Source organism: Aedes albopictus, chromosome 2 (assembly GCF_035046485.1).
Source record: "Aedes albopictus strain Foshan chromosome 2, AalbF5, whole genome shotgun sequence".
Taxonomy (NCBI): Eukaryota; Metazoa; Arthropoda; class Insecta; order Diptera; family Culicidae; genus Aedes; species Aedes albopictus.
Window position 1 is genome coordinate 251591815 of NC_085137.1, and position 24372 is coordinate 251616186.

A 24372-nucleotide genomic window follows, 5' to 3' on the forward strand; every position below is an offset into this window, starting at 1 on the left:
GAAATGTGTTCTTGGAATTGCAGAACATATTCTTAATCATTTTTAGAAATCAGTAGCACTACAGAATATATTTAAATATTTCCTGAGAATCCCTAAAGATTCTCAGAAATTCTCAGTTATCTGAGATGTGTTCTTGGAACTGCAGAAAATATTCTCCATCATTTTCAGAAATCAGAAGAATAACGGAATATATTTAAATAATTCCTAAGAATCCCTAAAGATTCTCAGAAATTCTCAGTTATATGAGATGTGTTCTAGGAACTGCGGAAAATATTCTCAATCATTTTTAGAAATCAGAAGAATAACGGAATATATTAAAATAATTCCTGAGAATCCCTAAAGATTCTCAGAAATTCTCAGTTATCTGAGATGTGTTCTTGGAATTGCAGAAAATATTCTCAATCATTTTTAGAAATCAGTAGCATTACAGAATATATTTAAATAATTCCTGAGAATCCCTAAAGATTCTCAGAAATTCTCAGTTATCTGAGATGTGTTCTAGTAACTGCAGAAAATATTCTCCATCATTTTTAGAAATCAGAAGAATAACGGAATATATTTGAATAATTTCTGAGAATCACTAAAGATACTCAATCATTTTTAGAAATCAGAGGAGTAACGAAATTTATTTAAATAACTCCTGGGAATCCTTAAAGATTCTCAGAAATTCTCAGTTATCTGAGAAGTATTCTAGAAATTGCAGAAAATATTCTCAATCATTTTTAGAAATCAGAAGAATAACGGAATATATTTGAATAATTCCTGAGAATCTCTAAAGATACTCAATCATGTTTAGAAATCATAAGAATAACGGAATATATTTAAATAATTCCTGAGAATCCCTAAAGATTCTCAGAAATTCTCAGTTATCTGAGATGTGTTCTTCGAACTGCAGAAAATATTCTCAATCATGTTTAGAAATCAGAAGAATAACGGAATATATTTAAATAATTCCTGAGAATCCCTAAAGATTCTCAGAAATTCTCAGTTATCTGAGATGTGTTCTTGGAACTGCAGAAAATATTCTCAATCATTTTTAGAAATCAGTAACAATGCAGAATAAATTTAAATATTTTCTAAGAATCCCTAAAGATTCTCAGAAATTCTCAGTTATCTGAGATGTATTCTAGAAATTAGGTAAAATATTCTCAATCATTTATAGAAATCAGTAGAATAACGGAATATTTTTAAATAATTCCTGAGAATCCCAAAAGATTCTTAGAAATTCCTAGTTATCTGAGATGTGTTCTTGGAATTGTAGAAAATATTCTCAATCATTTTTAGAAATCAGTAGCATTACAGAATATATTTAAATAATTCCTGAGAATCCCTAAAGATTCTCAGAAATTCTCAGTTATCTGAGATGTGTTCTTGGAACTGCAGAAAATATTCTCAACCATTTTTAGAAATCAGAAGAATAACGGAATATATTTAAATAATTCCTGAGAATCCCTAAAGATTCTCAGAAATTCTCAGTTATCTGAAATGTGTTTTTGGAACTGCAGAAAATATTCTCAATCATTTTTAGAAATCAGAAGAATAACGGAATATATTTGAATAATTCCTGAGATTCTCTAAAGATACTCAATCATTTTTAGAAATCATAAGAATAACAGAATATATATAAATAATTCCTGGGAATCCTTAAAGATTCTCAGAAATTATCAGTTATCTGAGATGTATTCTAGAAATTGTAGAAAATATTCTCAATCATTTTTAGAAATTAGTAACAATGCGGAATAAATTTAAATAATTCCTGAGAACCCCTAAAGATTCTCAGAAATTCCTAGTTATCTGAAATGTGTTCTTGGAATTGCAGAAAATATTCTCAATCATTTTTAGAAATCAGTAGCACTACAGAATATATTTAAATATTTCCTAAGAATCCCTAAAGATTCTCAGAAATTCTCAGTTATCTGAGATGTGTTCTTGGAACTGCAGAAAATATTCTCCATCATTTTCAGAAATCAGAAGAATAACGGAATATATTTAAATAATTCCTAAGAATCCCTAAAGATTCTCAGAAATTCTCAGTTATATGAGATGTGTTCTAGGAACTGCGGAAAATATTCTCAATCATTTTTAGAAATCAGAAGAATAACGGAATATATTAAAATAATTCCTGAGAATCCCTAAAGATTCTCAGAAATTCTCAGTTATCTGAGATGTGTTCTTGGAATTGCAGAAAATATTCTCAATCATTTTTAGAAATCAGTAGCATTACAGAATATATTTAAATAATTCCTGAGAATCCCTAAAGATTCTCAGAAATTCTCAGTTATCTGAGATGTGTTCTAGTAACTGCAGAAAATATTCTCCATCATTTTTAGAAATCAGAAGAATAACGGAATATATTTGAATAATTTCTGAGAATCACTAAAGATACTCAATCATTTTTAGAAATCAGAGGAGTAACGAAATTTATTTAAATAACTCCTGGGAATCCTTAAAGATTCTCAGAAATTCTCAGTTATCTGAGAAGTATTCTAGAAATTGCAGAAAATATTCTCAATCATTTTTAGAAATCAGAAGAATAACGGAATATATTTGAATAATTCCTGAGAATCTCTAAAGATACTCAATCATGTTTAGAAATCATAAGAATAACGGAATATATTTAAATAATTCCTGAGAATTCCTAAAGATTCTCAGAAATTCTCAGTTATCTGAGATGTGTTCTTAGAATTGCAGAAAATATTCTCAATCCCTAAATCCCTAAAGATTCTCAGAAATTCTCAGTTATCTGAGATGTGTTCTAGTAACTACAGAAAATATTCTCCATCATTTTTAGAAATCAGAAGAATAACGGAATATATTTAAATAATTCCTGAAAATCCCTAAAGATACTCAATCATTTTTAGAAATCAGAGGAGTAACGAAATTTATTTAAATAGCTCCTGGGAATCCTTAAAGATTCTCAGAAATTCTCAGTTATCTGAGAAGTATTCTAGAAATTGCAGAAAATATTCTCAATCATTTTTAGAAATCAGAAGAATAACGGAATATATTTGAATAATTCCTGAGAATCTCTAAAGATACTCAATCATGTTTAGAAATCATAAGAATGACGGAATATATTTAAATAATTCCTGAGAATCCCTAAAGATTCTCAGAAATTCTCAGTTATCTGAGATGTGTTCTTCGAACTGCAGAAAATATTCTCAATCATGTTTAGAAATCAGAAGAATAACGGAATATATTTAAATAATTCCTGAGAACCTCTGAAGATTCTCAATCATGTTTAGAAATCAGAAAAATAACGGAATATATTTAAATAATTCCTGATAATAATAATAACGGAATATATTTAAATAATTCCTGAGAACCTCTGAAGATTCTCAATCATGTTTAGAAATCAGAAAAATAACGGAATATATTTAAATAATTCCTGAGAATGCCTAAAGATTCTCAGAAATTCCTAGTTATCTGAGATGTGTTCTAGTAACTGCAGAAAATATTCTCCATCATTTTTAGAAATCAGAAGAATAACGGAATATATTTAAATAATTCCTGAAAATCCCTAAAGATACTCAATCATTTTTAGAAATCAGAGGAGTAACGAAATTTATTTAAATAACTCCTGGGAATCCTTAAAGATTCTCAGAAATTCTCAGTTATCTGAGAAGTATTCTAGAAATTGCAGAAAATATTCTCAATCATTTTTAGAAATCAGAAGAATAACGGAATATATTTGAATAATTCCTGAGAATCTCTAAAGATACTCAATCATGTTTAGAAATCATAAGAATAACGGAATATATTTAAATAATTCCTGAGAATCCCTAAAGATTCTCAGAAATTCTCAGTTATCTGAGATGTGTTCTTCGAACTGCAGAAAATATTCTCAATCATGTTTAGAAATCAGAAGAATAACGGAATATATTTAAATAATTCCTGAGAATCCCTAAAGATTCTCAGAAATTCTCAGTTATCTGAGATGTATTCTAGAAATTAGGTAAAATATTCTCAATCATTTATAGAAATCAGTAGAATAACGAAATATTTTTAAATAATTCCTGAGAATCCCAAAAGATTCTTAGAAATTCCTAGTTATCTGAGATGTGTTCTTGGAATTGTAGAAAATATTCTCAATCATTTTTAGAAATCAGTAGCATTACAGAATATATTTAAATAATTCCTGAGAATCCCTAAAGATTCTCAGAAATTCTCAGTTATCTGAGATGTGTTCTTGGAACTGCAGAAAATATTCTCAACCATTTTTAGAAATCAGAAGAATAACGGAATATATTTAAATAATTCCTGAGAATCCCTAAAGATTCTCAGAAATTCTCAGTTATCTGAAATGTGTTCTTGGAACTGCAGAAAATATTCTCAATCATTTTTAGAAATCAGAAGAATAACGGAATATATTTGAATAATTCCTGAGATTCTCTAAAGATACTCAATCATTTTTAGAAATCATAAGAATAACAGAATATATATAAATAATTCCTGGGAATCCTTAAAGATTCTCAGAAATTATCAGTTATCTGAGATGTATTCTAGAAATTGTAGAAAATATTCTCAATCATTTTTAGAAATTAGTAACAATGCGGAATAAATTTAAATAATTCCTGAGAACCCCTAAAGATTCTCAGAAATTCCTAGTTATCTGAAATGTGTTCTTGGAATTGCAGAAAATATTCTCAATCATTTTTAGAAATCAGTAGCACTACAGAATATATTTAAATATTTCCTAAGAATCCCTAAAGATTCTCAGAAATTCTCAGTTATCTGAGATGTGTTCTTGGAACTGCAGAAAATATTCTCCATCATTTTCAGAAATCAGAAGAATAACGGAATATATTTAAATAATTCCTAAGAATCCCTAAAGATTCTCAGAAATTCTCAGTTATATGAGATGTGTTCTAGGAACTACGGAAAATATTCTCAATCATTTTTAGAAATCAGAAGAATAACGGAATATATTAAAATAATTCCTGAGAATCCCTAAAGATTCTCAGAAATTCTCAGTTATCTGAGATGTGTTCTTGGAATTGCAGAAAATATTCTCAATCATTTTTAGAAATCAGTAGCATTACAGAATATATTTAAATAATTCCTGAGAATCCCTAAAGATTCTCAGAAATTCTCAGTTATCTGAGATGTGTTCTAGAAACTGCAGAAAATATTCTCAATCATTTTTAGAAATCAGAAGAATAACGGAATATATTCAAATAATTCCTGAAAATCCCTAAAGATACTCAATCATTTTTAGAAATCAGAAGAGTAACGGAATTTATTTAAATAACTCCTGGGAATCCTTAAAGATTCTCAGAAATTCTCAGTTATCTGAGAAGTATTCTAGAAATTGCAGAAAATATTCTCAATCATTTTTTGAGATCAGAAGAATAACGGAATATATTTAAATAATTCCTGAGAACCCCTAAAGATTCTCATAAATCGGCACCAACATTTCAAAAGGGCGTAACTGCTTTTTGAAATAGTGCCTTCTCTCAAAGCTGTGGATCGTATGTTCAATCTTATGGACAATCTATAAGTACTAAAAGAAAGCTAAAATCCTCCTCTTTCTGATAGTGGGGATGGATTTCATGGGAAATATGAAATACGATCCACAGCTTCAAAAAAAGGCACTGTTTTGAAATGCAGTTACGCCCTTTTGAAATGTAGGTGCCGAAATTCTCAGTTATCTGAGATGTGTTCTAGGAACTGCGGAAAAGATTCTCAATCATTTTCAGAAATCAGTAACAATGCGGAATAAATTTAAATAATTCCTGAGAACCCCTAAAGATTCTCAGAAATTCCCAGTTATCTGGGATGTATTCCAAAAACTATAGAAAATATTCACAAACATTTATAGAAATCAGTAGCATAACAAAATAAGTTAAAATTATTCCTGAGAATCTCTAAAGATTCTCAGAAATTCTCAGTCAACTGGGATGTATTCTAGAAACTATAGAAAATATTGTTAATCATTTATAGAAATTAGTAGTATTGCGGAATAAATTTTAATAATTCCTGAGAATACCTAAAGATCCTCCGAAATTACCAGTCAACTGGGATGTATTCTAGAAACTATAGAAAATATTCTCAATCATTTAAAAAAATCAGTAGCATCGTGGAAAAAAATTAAAGCATTACTGAGAATCCCTCAAGATTTTTAGAAATTCCCAGTCTACTGGGATGTATTCCAAAAACTATAGAAAATATGCTCAATTACTTATAGAAATCAGTAGCATAGCAGAATAAATTAAAATTATTCCTGAGAATCCCCAAAGATTCTCAGAAATTCTCAGTCAACTGGGATGTATTCTAGAAACTATAGAAAATATTCTCAATCATTTATAGAAATTAGTAGTATTGCGGAATAAATTTAAATAATTCCTGAGAACCCCTAAGAATTCTCAGAAATTCACAGTCATCTGGGATGAATTCTAGAAACTTTAAAATATTATGAATCATTTATAGAAAACATGCATGTTTTTTAGCATGTTTTTTTATTTGGAAAGTATGGAAATTTACTTTGATTTGTAACATTATGGTGAACCATCATATGTATGTTATTTATGAACGACCCTGAAATGGTCAATCTTAATTCACGGTCTTACTCGAACGTCGAATGAGTGGGATAACGCAGTGGATTACAATTGAGTTTTAGCCACATGATTGTTTGCGCTCAATTTCTTGCTTGACCCAAACTCACCCCTATTCTTAATATTAAGATAAAGTTTAAAAAGTATTGACTTATTAAATGAAAAGTCAATTGACAACCAGGAATCTTCGTTGCATCAACTAGGTAATACCTATTATAGCTGTGTATAGCTGACTACTAACCAGACAATTTATGATGGGGTAAATAGCTGTGTGAAACATTACGAAAGAGGCATTAAACACTTCAATTTCACTTGTTTCATCAATCAAGCTTAGAACAATATCATCCCATACGCCGATAGTTTTTATGGTCTTTATGGTTGGCCCGCATCAACAAGACCATGACCATGAGTTCCATACCTAGTCAATCGAGGAACTTTTCGTAAAGGAAATTTCCTTGGTTCCCTTGAGCATAGAGTATTTTCATTTCTACCAAGCGATATACTGCCCCCACTTGCATAACTGTCCCATATGAATACGAATCCCAGCAAAGATGGGACTGTTATGCGAGCTGGGGCAGTATACGAATGCAAAATATTCAGAGAAAGCTCTTAGAGAAACTGAGAAGAGGTTTTGTCCCTGTTGGGACGTAACGCTTATCAGTGAAAAGTTATTACTTACACAACGTTTTGCATGTAATGGATTCCTGACACACCGATGGTTCAACTTTCGTCTCCGTTTGTTGTTTGAGCAGCGTTAAGCAAGCGCTGTATTTGACCTCCAGATGCTTCTTTTCCCAGGCGGAGCTTCATGAACGATGATTCGAGTTTTTCCTAGACACCTTCAATAATTCCATTACTCGTTTCTTGTACGATGCACCGACAACCTCACGGACCGCACATGAATTTGGTGTGCTTGGTTTGGATTACCTTGATGCGAGACAGGCAGGTTCCCATAACTTTGTGAGCTTGGTGTTCTAGCTGGTGTTCACAGATCGGATCGGGGAGCAGTCAGCCGGAAAAGGCATTTCCCTCTTCCTGCTGACTTCCTTCGTCGTCAAGTTTTTCGAAGAGTGCTACCGGATAGCAGCTTCAGCTTTCGATTCCGACAGACCTGCAAAAATAAATTTGCATCTAAACAAAAACATTCTGTCGACTCAGCATCCTGAAAACTTACCGATTCTCACTCCAATCAGCTTGCTGGGAAGATCAACTTCCATCCTGCAACGACCACTGGCAATATAATTTTGCGCAACGCACAAATAATTTCAATTTTTGATAAATTTTCTTCGCGGCCTGAGTCGAACAAAAATAGTTACTGTTAATTTTGTATAAACATGTGAAAACTTTTTTTTTTGTCTTTTTTCGTGGCGGTTCGACGGAAAGTAAAAACAGGCGAAACTAAACGTCAAAAATAGCCAGGTTGAAAACAAAAGTGCGTCTTAGCTAGTACGTATTAGCTAAGGTGTCTTAGCTAAGTAGACACGAAGTCGACAGGTAGACTTCCTTCTGACCGGGTCCGCGAGCGGTAATGGCGGCGGCGGGCACAAATAACCGATTCGAATTTTGACGTTTCTTGGGGATCGCAATCGGTTGGCGCCACCAAACGGTGGGTGAAGGGGTGTGGAGGAGAATGAAACTGTTTTAACGTTCCCCCAAGAAACGTCAAAATCCGAACCGGTTGGATATGCCCGCCGCCCAAGCCGCCGCCGCCATTACCGCTCGCGGATAAGTGGATTGCTTTTTACAGTAGTGCAAATCGAAGGGATTTTCAGTTGATTTCTCCGGTGGGTTTGTTTTGGTCCTCAAATCAACACTGACAGCATTGCGATCTCAAAGGAAAAGCATTTCTGATCATGTTGATGAGGACATTGAATGGTTAAGGGATTTTTCCCTTGAATCGAGCGTGCAGAATTTTTACCGTGTATGGCTCAACCACACTGAACCAAAGCATCATCATGCAAGCGGCTGACAACTGATACGCTCGCGCCCCTTAGGGAACGTTCAAAAATTACGTCCAACATTTGGGGGAGGGGGGGGGGTCTAGAAAAGTGTGACAGTACGTGTATTGGGTATGGGCCTTTTCATTTGACGTCTTAAATCAGCTGATTTTTCGGGCGTTTGACAGTTCTTCTATGAAGATGACACTTTCTTGTTAGCATCTGTTGTTCAAGCTTTGTAAACAAATGCATGCACGGAACTGTCACATGAAAAGGCCTATAGGGAAATCGCGTGACAGAGGGGGGAGGGGGGGTCTAGAAATCCCGAAAAACGATGGACGTAATTTTTGAATCTTCCCTTAACGATGAGCAGTCAGAAATCGGATGATGCTCATACACTGAACGAAAACCCCATCCCGAAATCGACTGATTTGTCCGACCATCCAATCCAAGTTACCAAAATCGTGTTTTCTAATGACGAATCAGTCATACGGCAATCATCCTAAAAAGCGGATGACGACCATCTTATTCGCGTATGAGACGACGCACGCTATGTGAATGAATATTAGTTGCAGAGCGAAGGCAACACAGATGCACCAAATTTATTCATCGATAGCGTAACAAGTTCCTTGTTCGTTATACCCGCGACATTGATGATTTTGAGTTGCATGTCCTATTTCTGGACATGTCATTTTTTTTGAAAAAGGGTGCTCGCGAGGGCACCCTGGCCACTAAGCACATCATTTTTGAGAAGGGTAGCGGATATAAGAGTGTTATAAATCGCTAAAAAACAAGGTTGCTCGACCATGTGGTCGACATTCTATTTTCATATCACTGTCATCCGGTTTTAGGATGACATCATTCGGTCGGAGGACCATACGGTTTCCGACCGAATGTCGTTAAGGGGCGCGATCGTATCGCCTCTCAGTCGATCTTGGGCGGGGGCATGGGCGCAACTACGGATTTTTGCCAGGGGGTGCACTTCAAACAATAGTTCATCCATTCATCATTCATCGCTCCATGTCTCATAGTAATGCATTCAAATTCTAGGGGGTGCCTGGCACCCCCGGCACCCCCAGTAGTTTCGCCTATGGGCGGGGGTTTCCGTTCAGTGTACGGTCTGATTCGATATCGGATGACGACACCGAATGCGCATCATTCGATTCCAGTAAGAAGTTCAAATAGGAATTCAAAAGTAAATCTTCTTGGTTTCTAATGCAAGTAATTTGTAAAAGGAACGAAAGGAGGTTGCTTTTTGTGCGCTATACGATTTGAAGCTTGAACATTTTTCTTTGATAGGTCTAAATATCTAAATATTAAAAAAAAATAGTTGCGTTTTCCATTGCATTTTAATTTATACTTTCTTTAATATAATGTAAAATATAAGAAAATCACAAATTTCATCGATGGAATTAATTTTTGGTGTTAACCGCTTGTCATCTCCCGTTGTTTGCTCTGACCGCCTAATCCAACGTTCACCGGACATACTTGCGATGCGGGGATTTCTCCAAAAGCTTCCCGCTGCTGTCGCCTTCAATGACACAAAGTGAAAGAAATGAGTTTTCTGTATATTTTAAATGTATGCTTTATTACTTACATATTCTCAATTTAGTTGAAAATCGGAGTTTTCGACTAGCGAAGTTAGATTTTTCTCCAAATCCGTGCGTTGGACCTAACTTCGGAAGTGATGCGCTGTATAGCAAACCTGGTCCGCTATACAGCGCACCACTTCCGAAGTTAGGTCCGACGCACGGATTTGGAGAAAAACCCAACTTCGCTAGTCGAAAATTCCGGGTTTCAACTGCACGTACAATATGACGACTGTATGCATTAGCTCCTGGAAAAACTGATTGAACATGCAAAACAATTGGAAATTAAACGATGCAAAAATATATCTCTATCCCAAAATGGCTGCTTCAAGATTGAATTCCAAAATGAACCTCAAAATTCCATGTGTTTGCTAGTTGAACGGGCGTCTTATGTAGCAGCCGGTAATCGTAAGCGACGCATACGTACATCGAATGATTTGCGTTGTGGGGCGCGCTCGATGCAAACGTAGTCCAGTTTTTGGATGATTCTCATTGGATTGATTTCCCTCCCAATATCGAATGACGGATCATCCTGTAACCGTTCTCTTTGTAGGACAGTATTCGTCTGGCAATCATACGACCCGGTCAACCATTTCACAAATTTCGTTAAAGTTCTTTACCAAAATAAAAAGAATAACGTCGACTATTCTCTACTGATTATTACTTTACATATATTCAAACAACTTCATCGATCGATAACGAAACTTGAAAAATGTCCTTTATCGGTCAAAAGATAAAAACCTTTACCGAAACGTAACTTAATTTCGTTAAATTTCATGTTGTCGCTTGAACTTTGGTTTTCTTCGAGAATATTTATCGGAACATATTCAATTTACGATATTGCGCGCAAACCCCAAAATTTTATTCCCACCTTTGGGTTTCCGCGCCGAAGACCCAGCGCCAGATTCGGCGACAAAGAGAGCTGACAGCAGTCGCCGGGCAGTTGGCAATCCTGATATTTGACGTCGGTCGCCCGTTAGTCATGGGAGTGGAGTGTTGCCACGCAAATAGAGCTTTTCGCTGAAAATGCATGCGTATTGAGGTCTTGTTGACAGCTTTTCTGCTGTGTTAGTGTAAAATTCAGTGATTTCCTGTATCGCGTAACCATTCGCTGGAAGGAAACGTCATGTTGCTCAGCGAAGCAAGGAAAATTTTCAGTGAAAAAAGCAATATCAACGTAACTTTGCATATTGATATCGAAGAACAAAAATTAGTCACGACACTCCTTTACCGTTCTGTTCGGTATCGTTGGGTGAAGCTGTGTAAAGGTGTTCTGATATCTCATATGACAGGAGCAATGTTTTGGTTTTGCTCGAATAAGAAAAAAAAATAAAATGAAACCAAGGATAAATCAAGACGGTTACTCCTTGGATTTCTCCGAGCACGAAAATTCCTTGGAAAATGCTTCCTAGGTCCGGATTAGGCCACAGCTCACCGGATTGCTCCCTCGGGACAGCAATATCAGCAGAAATACATATTGGTAGGAATTCTGGACATTATTATTGGCAGTAGGAAGCCACCGCCGTGATGCGTTATTTCCGTTCACCGGCAAAACTCACTCCGTTCGGGAACCCTGTGAAAGATCCGAACTTTATTTCTCAATATGATATATATTCAGTTCGTCAAAGCCGGATACATTTTTTAATAATTCTGTTGTGGCTTTTGAAACTGCTAAAGGCTAGTAATTTGTTGGGTATTTGAATGCATTTGGCCACCCATAGTCATTGTAATACCGTGTGACTCAGTAAGTAACTATATCAACATAACATCTCCCAGTTCCTATAAATGTAAGTTCAATTCCCAATTTAGGAAATGATTACAAAAAAATCATAATAAACATGAACAGGAAGAGTGGGTGGTGGGTGAGGTGGCTTTTTTTAGCTTTTTTGAATGATTATGACAGGTCGGTAAAGTAGAAACCACTATTTTTAATATCGATGTGTCGTCAAAAATATTTATCAATCGATATCGAGGTAACTTGGTTGTTATTTAAATTTCTTTATGAAACGATGTCGATCGCTATCGATTTTTGGTATGAACGTCTTTAACCCATTTCCGCCCAGTGATCTATTTATAGATCAGATGCCTCGAACGCCCAGTGATCTATTTATAGATCAGTAACTTTTGCAATAACTGCGGAGAAATGAAGCATTTTTGAAGACTGGTGTCTTCAGCAAAGTTGCTGAGAAGATCAAGGACTGTTCGATAGTACGTAATTTAGTACGTATTCGCTCCAGTAGGTGGCACTAGTGATCACGAAACATTGTGCTTTGACAGGTGTTTCGTCAACAGCCATTGCCAATACTGTCGCCTTCGTATCTTGAGAATCAGACTACATAGAAATAAAATATATTCAGCAAAGTTGATCAGGACATCAAGAGCTATCCGATGGTGAACTAGTTGGTTCTAGGTTTATCCGCTAGGTGGAGCTAGTGAGTCCTAAAAAATTTAAACCTCTGTATCTCGAGAATCCGACTACATAGAAGAATTTCGTCTACGGCAAAGTTGATCAGGACATCATCAGCTATCCGATAGTGAACTAGTTGATTGTAGGTTTGTCCGCTAGGTGGCGTTAGTGAGTCCTAAAAAATTTAAACATCTGTATCTTGAGAATCCGATTACATAGAAGAATTTCGTCTTCGGCAAGGTTAATCAGAACATCAATAGCTATCCAATAGTAAACTAGTTGGTTCTAGGTTTATCCGTTAGTTGGCGCTAGTGAGTCCTTAAAAATTTAAACCTCTGTATCTCGAGAATCCGACTACATAGAAAAAAATCGTCTACGGAAAAGTTGATCAAGACATCAACAGCTGTTCGATAGTGAACTAGATGATTGCCACCGCTAGGTGGCGCAAGTGGGCTCAAAAAGTTCTGAATTTTTGTTTCTTGAGAATCAGACTACATAGAAGAATTTCAAAATCTCGTCTTTGACAAGGTCGATCAGGACATCAAAGCTAATCGATACTAAAGTAGTTGGTTCTAGGTTTATCCACTAGGTGGCGCTAGCGAGTCATAGAAATTCTTATCTTCTGTTTCTCAACAACCAGAGTACATAGACATATTTTGTCTTTTAGTTGTGTTGTGAACTAGTTGGTTCTAGATTTATCCGTTAGGTGGAGCAAGTGGGCCCTAGTGGGTGCTAGTGAGCCCTAAAATTCTGAACTTCTGGATCTCGAAAATCAGATTACATAGAAAACTTTCGTCTTCAGCAAGGTCGATCAGGGCATCATAATCTATCCGATAGTGAACTAGTTGATTAATGGTTTTTCTGCTAGGTAGCGGTAGTGAGGTTTTAAAATTCTAAGCAGCTCTCGAAAATCAGGCTTCATAGAAAAATTTAGTCTTCAGCAAAGTTTATCAGGACATCAAGGGATAGTGGATAGTTAACTAGTTAATTTTAGGTTTATCCGCTAGGTGGCGCTAGTGAGTCCTACAAATTCTGAACTTCTGTATCTCGAAAATCAGGCTACATAGAAGAATTTCGTCGTCGGCAAAGTTGATCAGTACATCAAGGGCTAACGGTTAGTGAACTAGTAGGTTCTGGGTTTATTCGTTAGGTGGCGCTAGTGAGCTCTAAACATTATGAACTTCTGTATCTCGAGAATCAGACTACATAGAATTTTTACTTCGACAAGGTCGATCAGCACATCAAGAGCTATCATATAGTGAACTAGTTGGTTGTAGGTTTGTCCGCTAGGTGGCGCAAGTGGGCTCTAAAAATTCTGAACAAATATTGATAAAGTAGTTTTTACGATGAAATAGAACTGCATGGCTACTGATTGATAACAAAACCAGCTAGGTATCAAACAGCCGTCTCATTTCGCTAAATATAACACTGAATAAAATATAGTATAGTATAATTAGTTATCAACTTGAACTAATGATAACGTAATTTTCGATCACGTGTTATGTGCTATCAATTTGTTTTCTTTACTCAGGTTCATTGTGTCTCTCATCTCAAAGACATTCGTTTGGGTCAAACGTGCCTCTGGAGCCGACCTACTGATTGGTCGGCTTCATGCAAAATAGCTGTAGATAGATAAATTGAACGTAATTTGATCAACTAGCGCCCAGCAATTTGGTTTGAGGCCAGAAGACTTGAATGCACAATGGTCTATTCACAGATGAGTAAGTATTGTTAATACCGTGGAAAATGAAGCATGTTGCACCGTTTTCCATTCTCCTCTCTTTTTCGTGCTCGTTCAGGAGAGTTATTATCCGATGATGAATGGGTTGGTTTATGTTTTCCCGTTAGGCGGCTTCAATGATTCTTAGAAATTTTGAACTTGTGTATCTCAAGAATAGAACTACATAAAGGACTCTGGTCCATATAACCACAGCTGTAAATTCCATAGGCCCGACTACCGCTGATGATGCGCCTCCGAATTTCACGGCTCACGTTGTTGTCAGCCGTCAGTAAGGATCCGAGGTAAACGAATTCCTCCACCACCTCGAAGATATCCCCGTCTATCTTAACATTACTACCCAGACAGATCCGGTCGTGTTCGGTTCCGCCTACCAGCATGAACTTTGTTTTTGAGGCATTCACCACCAGTCCAAGCTTTGCTGCTTCGCATTTCAGGCGGGTGTACAGCTCTGCCACCTTTCCAAATGTTCTGATAATAATGTCCATGTAGTCCGTAAAGCACACAATATGAACGGATTTTGAGAAAATCGATCCCCGGCTGTTGAGCCAGGCTCGTCGCATCACACCTTCCAGAGCGATGTTGAAGAGTAGACATGAGAGCCCGTCACCTTGTCGCAGTCCCCGGAGAGATTCGAATGAACTGGATAGTTCACCCGAAACCCTTACGCAGTTTTGCACACCCTCCATCGTTGCTTTTATTGCTGTGTGCGTTCAAGATGTAAACGGTGCCCAAATGCGCTTCAAACGCGGCAACACAGTGTTACCAAAGGCAAATTAGCAATCATATCCAAAACCACCGCCAACCTAGGATGTAAATGCTCCCACTGACATCGGGTTACTTGTTAGAAAATCTTAAAGCATTTGGTGTTCCTACATTTGATATTTGCGTTTCGAATGCACACAGCAATAAATATCAGTCTAATCAGCTTCCTAGGAAAGGCGTTTTCGTCCATGATTTTCCATAGCTCTGCGCGGGAGAATGAAATGAGCAGAACGCTCATAAGGCGGTCGTTTATAAAAATGCAACATAAACCAAGCTCAAAGAATTGCTAAAGAAATTGCTAATATTTGGAGTTTTCGAATGACGAGTGCTAAGGTAATATTCCGCTCTGTACTAGATATAGAGATACGGTGGGCAGGATATACTACTAGAATGCCGAATATCAACCCATTATATATAGAAATTATTAGAATGATGCATATTGAAATGCCTAAAAACTTTTGAAAACTATCCATTGATAAGTTACTAGCAGATTGTTTTAGTTATTACTAATGTAATCCATTTCTGGAACATTTCAAACTGTAACTTTTTTATTAGGAGAATATCGACTATGATCAGTCATCTAAAATAGATTTACATAGCTAATAAACATAGGATAGCTGCGCAAAAAAAATTGAAAAAAAAATTATTCAACGTTTCACGTACATATGCCCCACTGTGTATTAAAACGAAAATTTCACCGTAGATTTCCGTTTAAATGACTGCAATAACTTTCTTTTATGGGGTTGAGGTACTCCAGAAAAAATCAGACATCTACTGTGATTGTGGCATAATTCGGGCGTTAATGGGTTAAAGGTCGTTATAAAGAAATGTAAAGATTTTTAAAGAAATGGTTGATCGGGGATATATTTGTGATTTGTCTTTCGGTCGCTGTAATCATTCGAAAACGAGCGTTTCAGATTTCGGATGAGGAGGAATGATGGATAATTCGATTTTGAGAGGATGTTTTCGTTCAGTGCATGCCTCCGCGAGTCTGGTATCTGCAGTGTCTATAGTGAACTCATAGTAGGGTAAAAGCTCCCTTAGTGGAGGTAGTACCAATAGTGGTGGTAGTGGCAATTCAACCCTATTTCGACCAAAAATCTTGCAAATGACATTTTTAATAGATGCATCATACCTAATTGACAACATTAATTCAGTTTTGTGTTCAGGATTTGCCGAAAAACCTATTTTAAACAATTATTTTCCTTATTTTTTTTGCTCCCTTGCACCTATAGTGGTGGTAGTGTTCCTATAGTGGTGGGTCCCATAAGAATTCAATGGGATGCGCCACTATAGGAACCAATGTTAAATTTTACCTCCATAATAGGAACCGTGTACCTATAGTTGGTGCAAGTGATTTATTGGCAAAAACTGAAATAAACAATGGTTTTTACATTTTTCCTAGCAAATTCAAGTGGAAAACTACCGACTAACGCTTTCAGACTTTTTATTTTGGGGTTTTATCCATTTTATTCGATTATTTTACTACAAGGAGCTACTAATAGCACCACTATTGGTACATTTACCCTATCTGTTCATCTCTTTTAGCAGCGTGAGCAAGAAAGAGTCGGCACTTTGCATCAGCACAAAATGCATGGCTTTATCTAAAAACGCTTATGTAAAACTTGTCGATGTGTGCTATATACTTCAAGCAGGTAGCAGCGTTGCGGATCTTGATCTCCCGCTAAAAGCCAAAGGCAATTCGGTGTGCACCTCGCATGGCAAGGACGAAAGTGCTGATGTGGCAGAATATTGTAGTTTTTAATACTATTTTCGTGTTTATTTTACGTTTCGGAACGTGTTAAATTTAGTTGTACCTAGGATAAGTTGCATTTTAAATGCGAGTTTTTCTGTGGTTTTAAATTGTGAGAAAATTATAGAGAAAGTACTATGGTGAAAATTTTGAGCTCCAAGGCCAGCAAAATGTACCGTAATTCCGAACAATACAGCGATTGTTCGAACTTGTTGATCAAAGGTGAGTATGTGGTGTGATTTCTATATAAAAAATGTGATAAAATGTTAATACCTATAACTGATAATTTGATTGATCTCTACATGTGATCATGGCATGATCGTATCTAATCTGTACCCCTTCATTTTGTTCTAAACTGTATCCATTGTGTGTACTAAACAGATGGTCCTCCGTTGGATGAACTTGATCCTGCCATCTTGAGCTGCGGTCTGCCGGCGATCATTCTGTCCGACATTCAGCCAGTTTATGCGCCGCCCCCGATTCGCTACACGATCGATCAGCTGCAAGCAATTAGAAATTCCTCGCTTTCACTCCGACGCCCGCTCGCAGCGGATGATCCCAGGGTATCGGTGTTTTCCATATGGAGGGCTGCTAACAATACGATTCATTCCAACCGGCGCGGCGGCAGCAGCATTGGCAGCAATGCCTCCAACGCCACGCAACAACAGAACGAACATCGTAATCATAACAGCGGTAACAACGGCAGGGATAAATCACCGGAACGGGCTGGCAAGTTCAGGAACCACCACGGTCGGGAGAATGGATTCGGTGGTCAACGGTAAGGAATTTGTTTTGAAATGGTTACCTATTTTGTAGATGTATATGTATGTACCGCGCAATGGGGTAACGTTTGATTGTTTTGTTCAACATATTTTTGTCGGCGCGTCTACATGAATAACTATTTTGGTTTTCTGCTTCACATTTTTTCTATGTGATACAAGTTTCGTTAACTCTTACCCGACGTCTCCACTAGACAGAAATGTCTTGCCATTTTGCTGGACAGATGTGTCAAGACAGAAATGTTCTCTCGCTGTTTGCATGGAAAGCAGCGGTGTTGATCATTTCTGTTACGTTTTATCTTTCTGGCAGCAAAATGGCAAGACATTTCTGTCTAGTGGAGACGTAGGGTTAACGTAATAAATGTAATTAATCAAACTAGGGTCTTGTACCATTTGGGCAGGTGTTCCTATTTTGGGTACTTGCCACTATAACTAAGTCAATTTCAAACGGATTGATTTGAATTTTTGTACATATACAGTAAGGCACGTACAGTATCTAACTCTATACAAAAACTCAAATCAATCGGTTTGAAATTGAATTAGTTATAGCGGCATGTGCCCAAAATAGGTATACCTGCCCAAATGGCACAAGACCCTACATTCTAGCTTTTCGCCAAACGCTTAATCGCTTAACTTTTCTATTGTCCCACAGGTTCAGGCGTAACTTCGGATTCAGCAGCAGCAACCATCACGTAATTGTAAAAAGTTACCGTTCCGATAGTGATCATCATCACCTGCAAAACACCGTTATCGAGGAAGAACCCGAATGGATGACCGCTGGTCCTACCTCGCGCCTGGACACAATAGAGCTTCGAGGCTTCGATGATGACCTGTCGGTTTCGCAGTCGTCTTCCGAAAAGATCGGCAATGGTGATAGCAAAAACTCCAGCAAAAGCTCAGGAAAGCACATCTCATTCTTCGACGATCTGCATCATTACGAGCATGTCCATCACGCCAGAAAAGGCAACAACAGTGGTGGCAGTGGCGGTGGCATTCTGAAATCGAACGATTCATCCGGACGGGAAAATGACGTCGAAAGCGTGACCACATCGAACACCGGTTCACCTCCGCCGGCTCGAAGTACCCCCACGAAGCATACGGCTTCCGAGTTCAACAATCAGATGACGGACGATGGCCAGAGGAACACCAGCGGTGTCAATGTGAACAACTTCGAGGAGTTCATGAAATTTGATTCATTGCTCGGGGTGAGTAGAAGATCATTAATTTATCGAACATAATTTCTCCTTTACTAGCCCCATTAGCACATGTGAAACATAGGACGGTTATGCCAATAGGGGCAGTTTACCCTTTTATACATTGCTTTTGTTTTCTTAAAATATGACACTAATATGGATCGAAAAATCGTCGTTTCGATTTGCGATCAAATGAGAGATCAAACTAAAAATGAGTTTACGTAGTTTATGGATAACGCCTTGCTATCGCTTTGAAACCTATACACATTTCTCATCAAATTGAGTTTAATTTTCTCCAACTCATTTATTAAATTTTAGTCTGATTCGACCCCGGCAACTAATGTGCCATCCGGATCGCGGTTCAGCAAATGGTTTCGCCGCGGTGGAAATTCGTTCAACCATTCCTTCGGCAACAACTATGACGCCCGCCGCCAGGCATTCCATTTGGGACCGGATGGCCTTGGACCGGCAAATAATAATCGCTACCCGGCAGACCGCCATTATGCGCCCCAGCAATACGGCGCATCTCGTTTTTCGTCCTATCAAGGACCGGTTAATCAGTCAGCGGAAGTCACGGCGTTCAAGCATTTGCTAGAGAGGCTGGCCCAGAATCGTACCAACAACAATCCAATCGCTCAACAGCAGCAGTATCTTATGCAAATTCTCAACAAGAACCAGCAAAGCGAAAGTCTGCGTCGTATGCTGATGAAAAACACTATGGACAACGTATCTGACGGCAATCAGCATCAGCAATCCTCGCAGCAGCAGACTCCGCGTGTTCCGACCCAGCTGGAGCTGCAGCTGCACACGCAGTCCATCATGCAGAACGCCCTTCTCAGGAAGAAGCTACAGGATCAACGCAAGATTATCATCGAACAGAACCATCAAATGGCGGAAATGGTTGCTGTTGCCGCAGCCGGTGGTAAGTCGAAACCGAACGCCGAGGTTCAGCAGTTTGTGAAATCGGTGTCCCCGAACATTCAACGCAGTTTGTCGCTTTTGAGCCAAACGACCGGTAACGATCACTATCGTTCGTTCAATCAAACCTTCTCTGGAAGCAACAGCGGTATACCAATGAACAATCCAGCTTTTGGCGGAGGATCCCATCAACAGCAGGATCTGTCGGCCTCATTGCGCCAAATGCTGCTTCCTCAATATCAGCATCAACAGCAAGGATCACGTCCGTTCGGAGGAAACCGACGTCGCTACGAGAAGCGATCGGTCACATGGAAGCACATCAACTAAAACGCCGTCGGGTTGCCAATGATGATCGATGGGTTTGAATACTGGTATTTCGAGCATTTCTTTTTACTAAGCCATTTTTCGTTTCTTATTATCATTTATACGTGTTTCGTTTTTTACTTACCATTAATTACCCAAAAAGTGTCTCGTTTGTTTTTTTTGTATCCATCCACGGATTTATTCGACTTCAGCGTTGTCGGAATATTAGTCCACGGCAAAAACAATATTTGCCATTTCCTTTATTCGCACTAGGAAAGTAGAGATGTAAGACGATTGTTTGTATTTTGCGCAAGAACCAACGGTAGTATTATCTCCGTATATATCTTCACTTTTTCTCATCATCTAGAACACTTACCATTGTTTGCTCATACACATTTTGCCATATGATTGTATTATTTCAGTAATAGAAACACAGATACATTAGTTTTATCAGACTGAATTGGCTATAGTGGATTTACATTTTGAATCTAAGACATTATAATAAAACTTTGAATTGTGAAATATGTATTAATTCATTTGATGAACACTAATGCTTCCATAAGCTAAAGACGCAGCGGGAGGGGGATTGACCAAAGCTTACCATCCATATAAAAGTTCAACAAGTCTACGAGGGTGGAGTTCTTACTTACTACTTTCAGTCCTGAGCACCCATGGCGGTGCAGAGGGCCGAATTGAAAGCTCTCCATCCTGAGCGATTGCCTGCCATCGCCCTGACCTGTGGCCGGCCAGATCAAATATCTGTCGACTTCCTTTATTTCCTTATTAAATTAAGGCTGTGCGGCCTCTGAGTCTGCCTCTGCTGAGATGTCCTGCTGGGTTCCAATCTAATGCTTGTTTGCCGATTCCGTTCCCGCACCTGCGTAAAATGTGGCCGACCCACCTCCACTTTCACTCCCGAATTCATGTCGCTATCGGTTTTTAATGACATCGACGATGGAGATCCAATGGGGCACGTTCGGTGTAGTCCTAGATTTGTAGTAATGAGCTGAATTTTAGTATGGTGAGAAGGTCATTTCTCCGTTTTTGCAATGAAATGGTGCAAAAAGCGTGGGTATTATGATTCCTTGCCTAATTTGATGCTGTTTGAGCAAAACTTTGGGCAACAGTGTTGTTGTTTTCTCCATTTCTTGCAACATAAACAACATAGTTATCCAAAGTTTTGCTCAAACAGCATCAAATTAGGCAAGGAATCATAATACCCACGCTTTTTGCACCATTTCATTGCAGAAACGGAGAAATGACCTTCTCACCATACTAAAATTCAGCTCATTGCTACAAATCTAGTACTACACCGAACGTGCCCCATAGAGCACGTTCGATGTAGTACTAGATTTGTAGTAATGAGCTGAATTTCTCCACTACTTGTCCCTTCAACAATAGGGGAGACTGAGGAGACTTGATCCCTGGGGAGACTTGTTCCCCCCATATTTTCTCGGAATCAAGAACATTTTTCTTCTAGCATAATTTTTCCAAAACTACTCCTGGATAAACGACTATGTTTTGGCTACAAGTGATTTCGATTGTACATTGCATTATTTTTTAACGGCTGATGGTTTGTTTTCAGTCCTTCAGAAATCTTTTAGACTATTCCGAAAAATCTCAATAACTTTGTGAAAATTGAACCAAATCGTGTCAAAATTTCACAGCACATAGTTTAAATAAAATACTTTCAAACTTATGCATCCAAATAAGGCTGTTGTTAACATATTTTAATTAATTCGGCTTAGTATACACTACAGTGACATGGGGAGACTTGATCCCTCGAGGATTACACACACATTATACATGTAAAAAATAAAATTCTATTCGGAAGCCTCTATTTACTTGGAATTCTAGTACAGGTATTCTTCGATATAACGTACCCTCGATATAGCGAATTCGATATAACGTACATTTTGCTTCGATATAACGTACATCATTGAAAAAAAAAAATTTTTCCCACGAATAACCCCTAGATAAACTACGAAATCACTCAAATCAATGTTTTGTTGCATTAGCCTTGTTGCCCAGAATTAGCGCAATTTGGGGAAAAAATTAGTGTACGTTATATCGAAGCAAAATGTACGTTATATCGAAGCACAAAAAACGAAATGACTTTTTCGTCAAAACTCAAGTTTTTCATTATTGGTTTTGTGAATTTCACCGAAATCATTATTTGGGATTAATTTCACGTCGAATACATCAATACTAGCATTAAAAATATTAAATTTTTCTCTGCTTCGATATAACGTACAAAGAGAAAATTTTTTTGTACGTTATATCGAAGAGTACCTGTACATTCAACGATAAAATGTGTCAGATAATTATAACTTTAGTACAAACCAAGAAAAGGGGGATCAAGTCGATTCCAAAGTGCCTCATCAGGCAAGTACCATTGTGTCATCCGCTCTTCGTACTCTGAATCGGCATCCACTTCCAGCAACGAATTGTCATTACCGTACTCCAACAAGTCTGCATCAGCTACCGATCGCTTCATAACCCGATCGCAAGAGCACATCTCTCCATCGACATCCGTAGCAGCTCCACCAGGACGCATGAATCATGGCCTTATGGAAGTTTCCGACCCGTCCAACGCAGTCGAGCCCTGCCGCCAGCGTCAACACAGCCGTCCTGGTCCTGTTGTTGAGACTGTGGAACGAGGCTTCCAAAGTGCCTCGTCAGACAAGTACCATTGTGTCATCCGCCCTTCGTACTCTGAATCGGCATCCACTTCCAGCAACGAATTCTCGCTACCGTACTCCAACAAGCCTGCGTCAACTACTGACCGCTTCACAACCCAATCGCAAGAGCACATCCCTCCACCGACATCCACAGCAGCTTCACCAGGACGCACGAACCACAGCCTTATAGAAGCCTTCGACCCGTCTAACACAGTCGAGCCGGTTTCATCGGCCGCAAGTCGAATTAGGGGCTGTCCATAAACCACGTGGTCATTTTTTTGGACTTTTAACCCCCCCGCGTGGTCATTGGTCCATACAAAAATTTTTATTTGTCCATACAAAATGGTCATTGGCCGAAACCCACCCCCCCCCCTATGACCACGTGGTTTATGGACAGCCCCTTAGAATGGAAGACGTTTTTATTTATTACCAGAACGTCGGCGGAATGAATGGCATCGTGGATGACTACCTTCTGGCGACGTCCGATGCTTGCTATGACATAATCGTGCTGACAGAAACTTGGCTTGACTCTCGGACTCTTTCCTCTCAGGCTTTCGGAACCGAATATGAAGTGTTTCGCTGCGATCGTGGCCCAAGAAATAGTTTGAAAACCATCGGTGGTGACGTTCTAGTTGCGGTAAAAAAGAAATTGTCATAGATAGCGATCTTTGGGGTAGCGTCGAGAAATTATGGGTGCGTATTCAGTTTTTTGGTCGTACCCTATTTCTCTGCGGCATCTACATTCCTCCCGATCGAGCTCGTGATGAAACTATCGAAACCCACCTGGAATCGGTCTACTCCGTGGTCGAACACGCGAAGGCGTTGGACGAGATCGTCGTTTTAGGGGATTTCAATATGTCCGGAGTAACCTGGGCAGCATCCGACAACGGCTTTCTTCACCTAGATCCCGACCATTCAAGTTTGCATGCCGCTGCCTCTCGACTTCTTGATGGTTACAGCACGGTGACTCTCAGACAAATCAACTTCATTATCAACGAGAACTTCCGAAGTCTTGATCTCTGCTTCGTTAGTGCACAAGATGTTGCTCCGCTCATAGCTCCTGCTCCATCGCCGTTGGTAAAGGAGGTTAATCATCATCCTTCGTTGATGCTTAAGCTCATTGCCCACCAGTCCTGCGATACTGAAATAGTTGTTCCGGTATCCTACGATTTCCAAAAAGCCGACCACCGAAGTATTTTGGAATATCTTGAATCTATTCAATGGAATGATATTCTCGATGCACATGATGTAGATCAAGCTGCGCAAACTCTCTCATATTCTGGGACATGTGATCGAGAGACATGTTCCTAAGAAGGTGCATGTCCCTAACCGTCTACCTTGGCAAACCCGTGAGCTCTGTACTCTGAAATCCGATAGGAGAGCCGCTTTGAGGCACTACTCTAAGTACCGTACTTTTTCAGCACGTGAATATTATTTGAGGGTCAACGTGGGTTATAAGATAACCAGTCGACGTTGCTACAGCCACTATAAACAACGAATTCAACGCAGTCTCCAATCGAAACCAAAGTCTTTTTGGAGATACGTGAACGAGCAGAGAAAGGAGTCTGGACTACCTTCAACGATGATTTTGAATGGAAACACCGCTTCGGAACCTCAACAGATTTGCCAATTCTTCGCTCAGAAGTTTGCTAGTACGTTTTGCGATGAGACGATTCCTGAAACCCTCGTTAATCAGGCCATTAACAACGTTCCGCTGGTTAACGATTCCTGGGCTACGCTCGTCGTTGAGGACGA

General features: G+C 38.4%; 1 protein-coding gene across 1 annotated transcript; it reads left to right on the plus strand.

Moving 5' to 3' along the window:
* Positions 1–16600: 16600 nt before the first annotated feature.
* Positions 16601–20458, plus strand: LOC109427863 (eukaryotic translation initiation factor 4E transporter). The gene is made up of 4 exons (XM_029872670.2): positions 16601–16965; positions 17125–17521; positions 18175–18727; positions 19034–20458. Exons 1-4 carry the CDS (start codon positions 16881–16883, stop codon positions 19958–19960), a joined length of 1962 nt encoding a protein of 653 aa, XP_029728530.2. The 5' UTR covers positions 16601–16880; the 3' UTR covers positions 19961–20458.
* The last annotated feature ends 3914 nt before the right edge of the window (positions 20459–24372 follow it).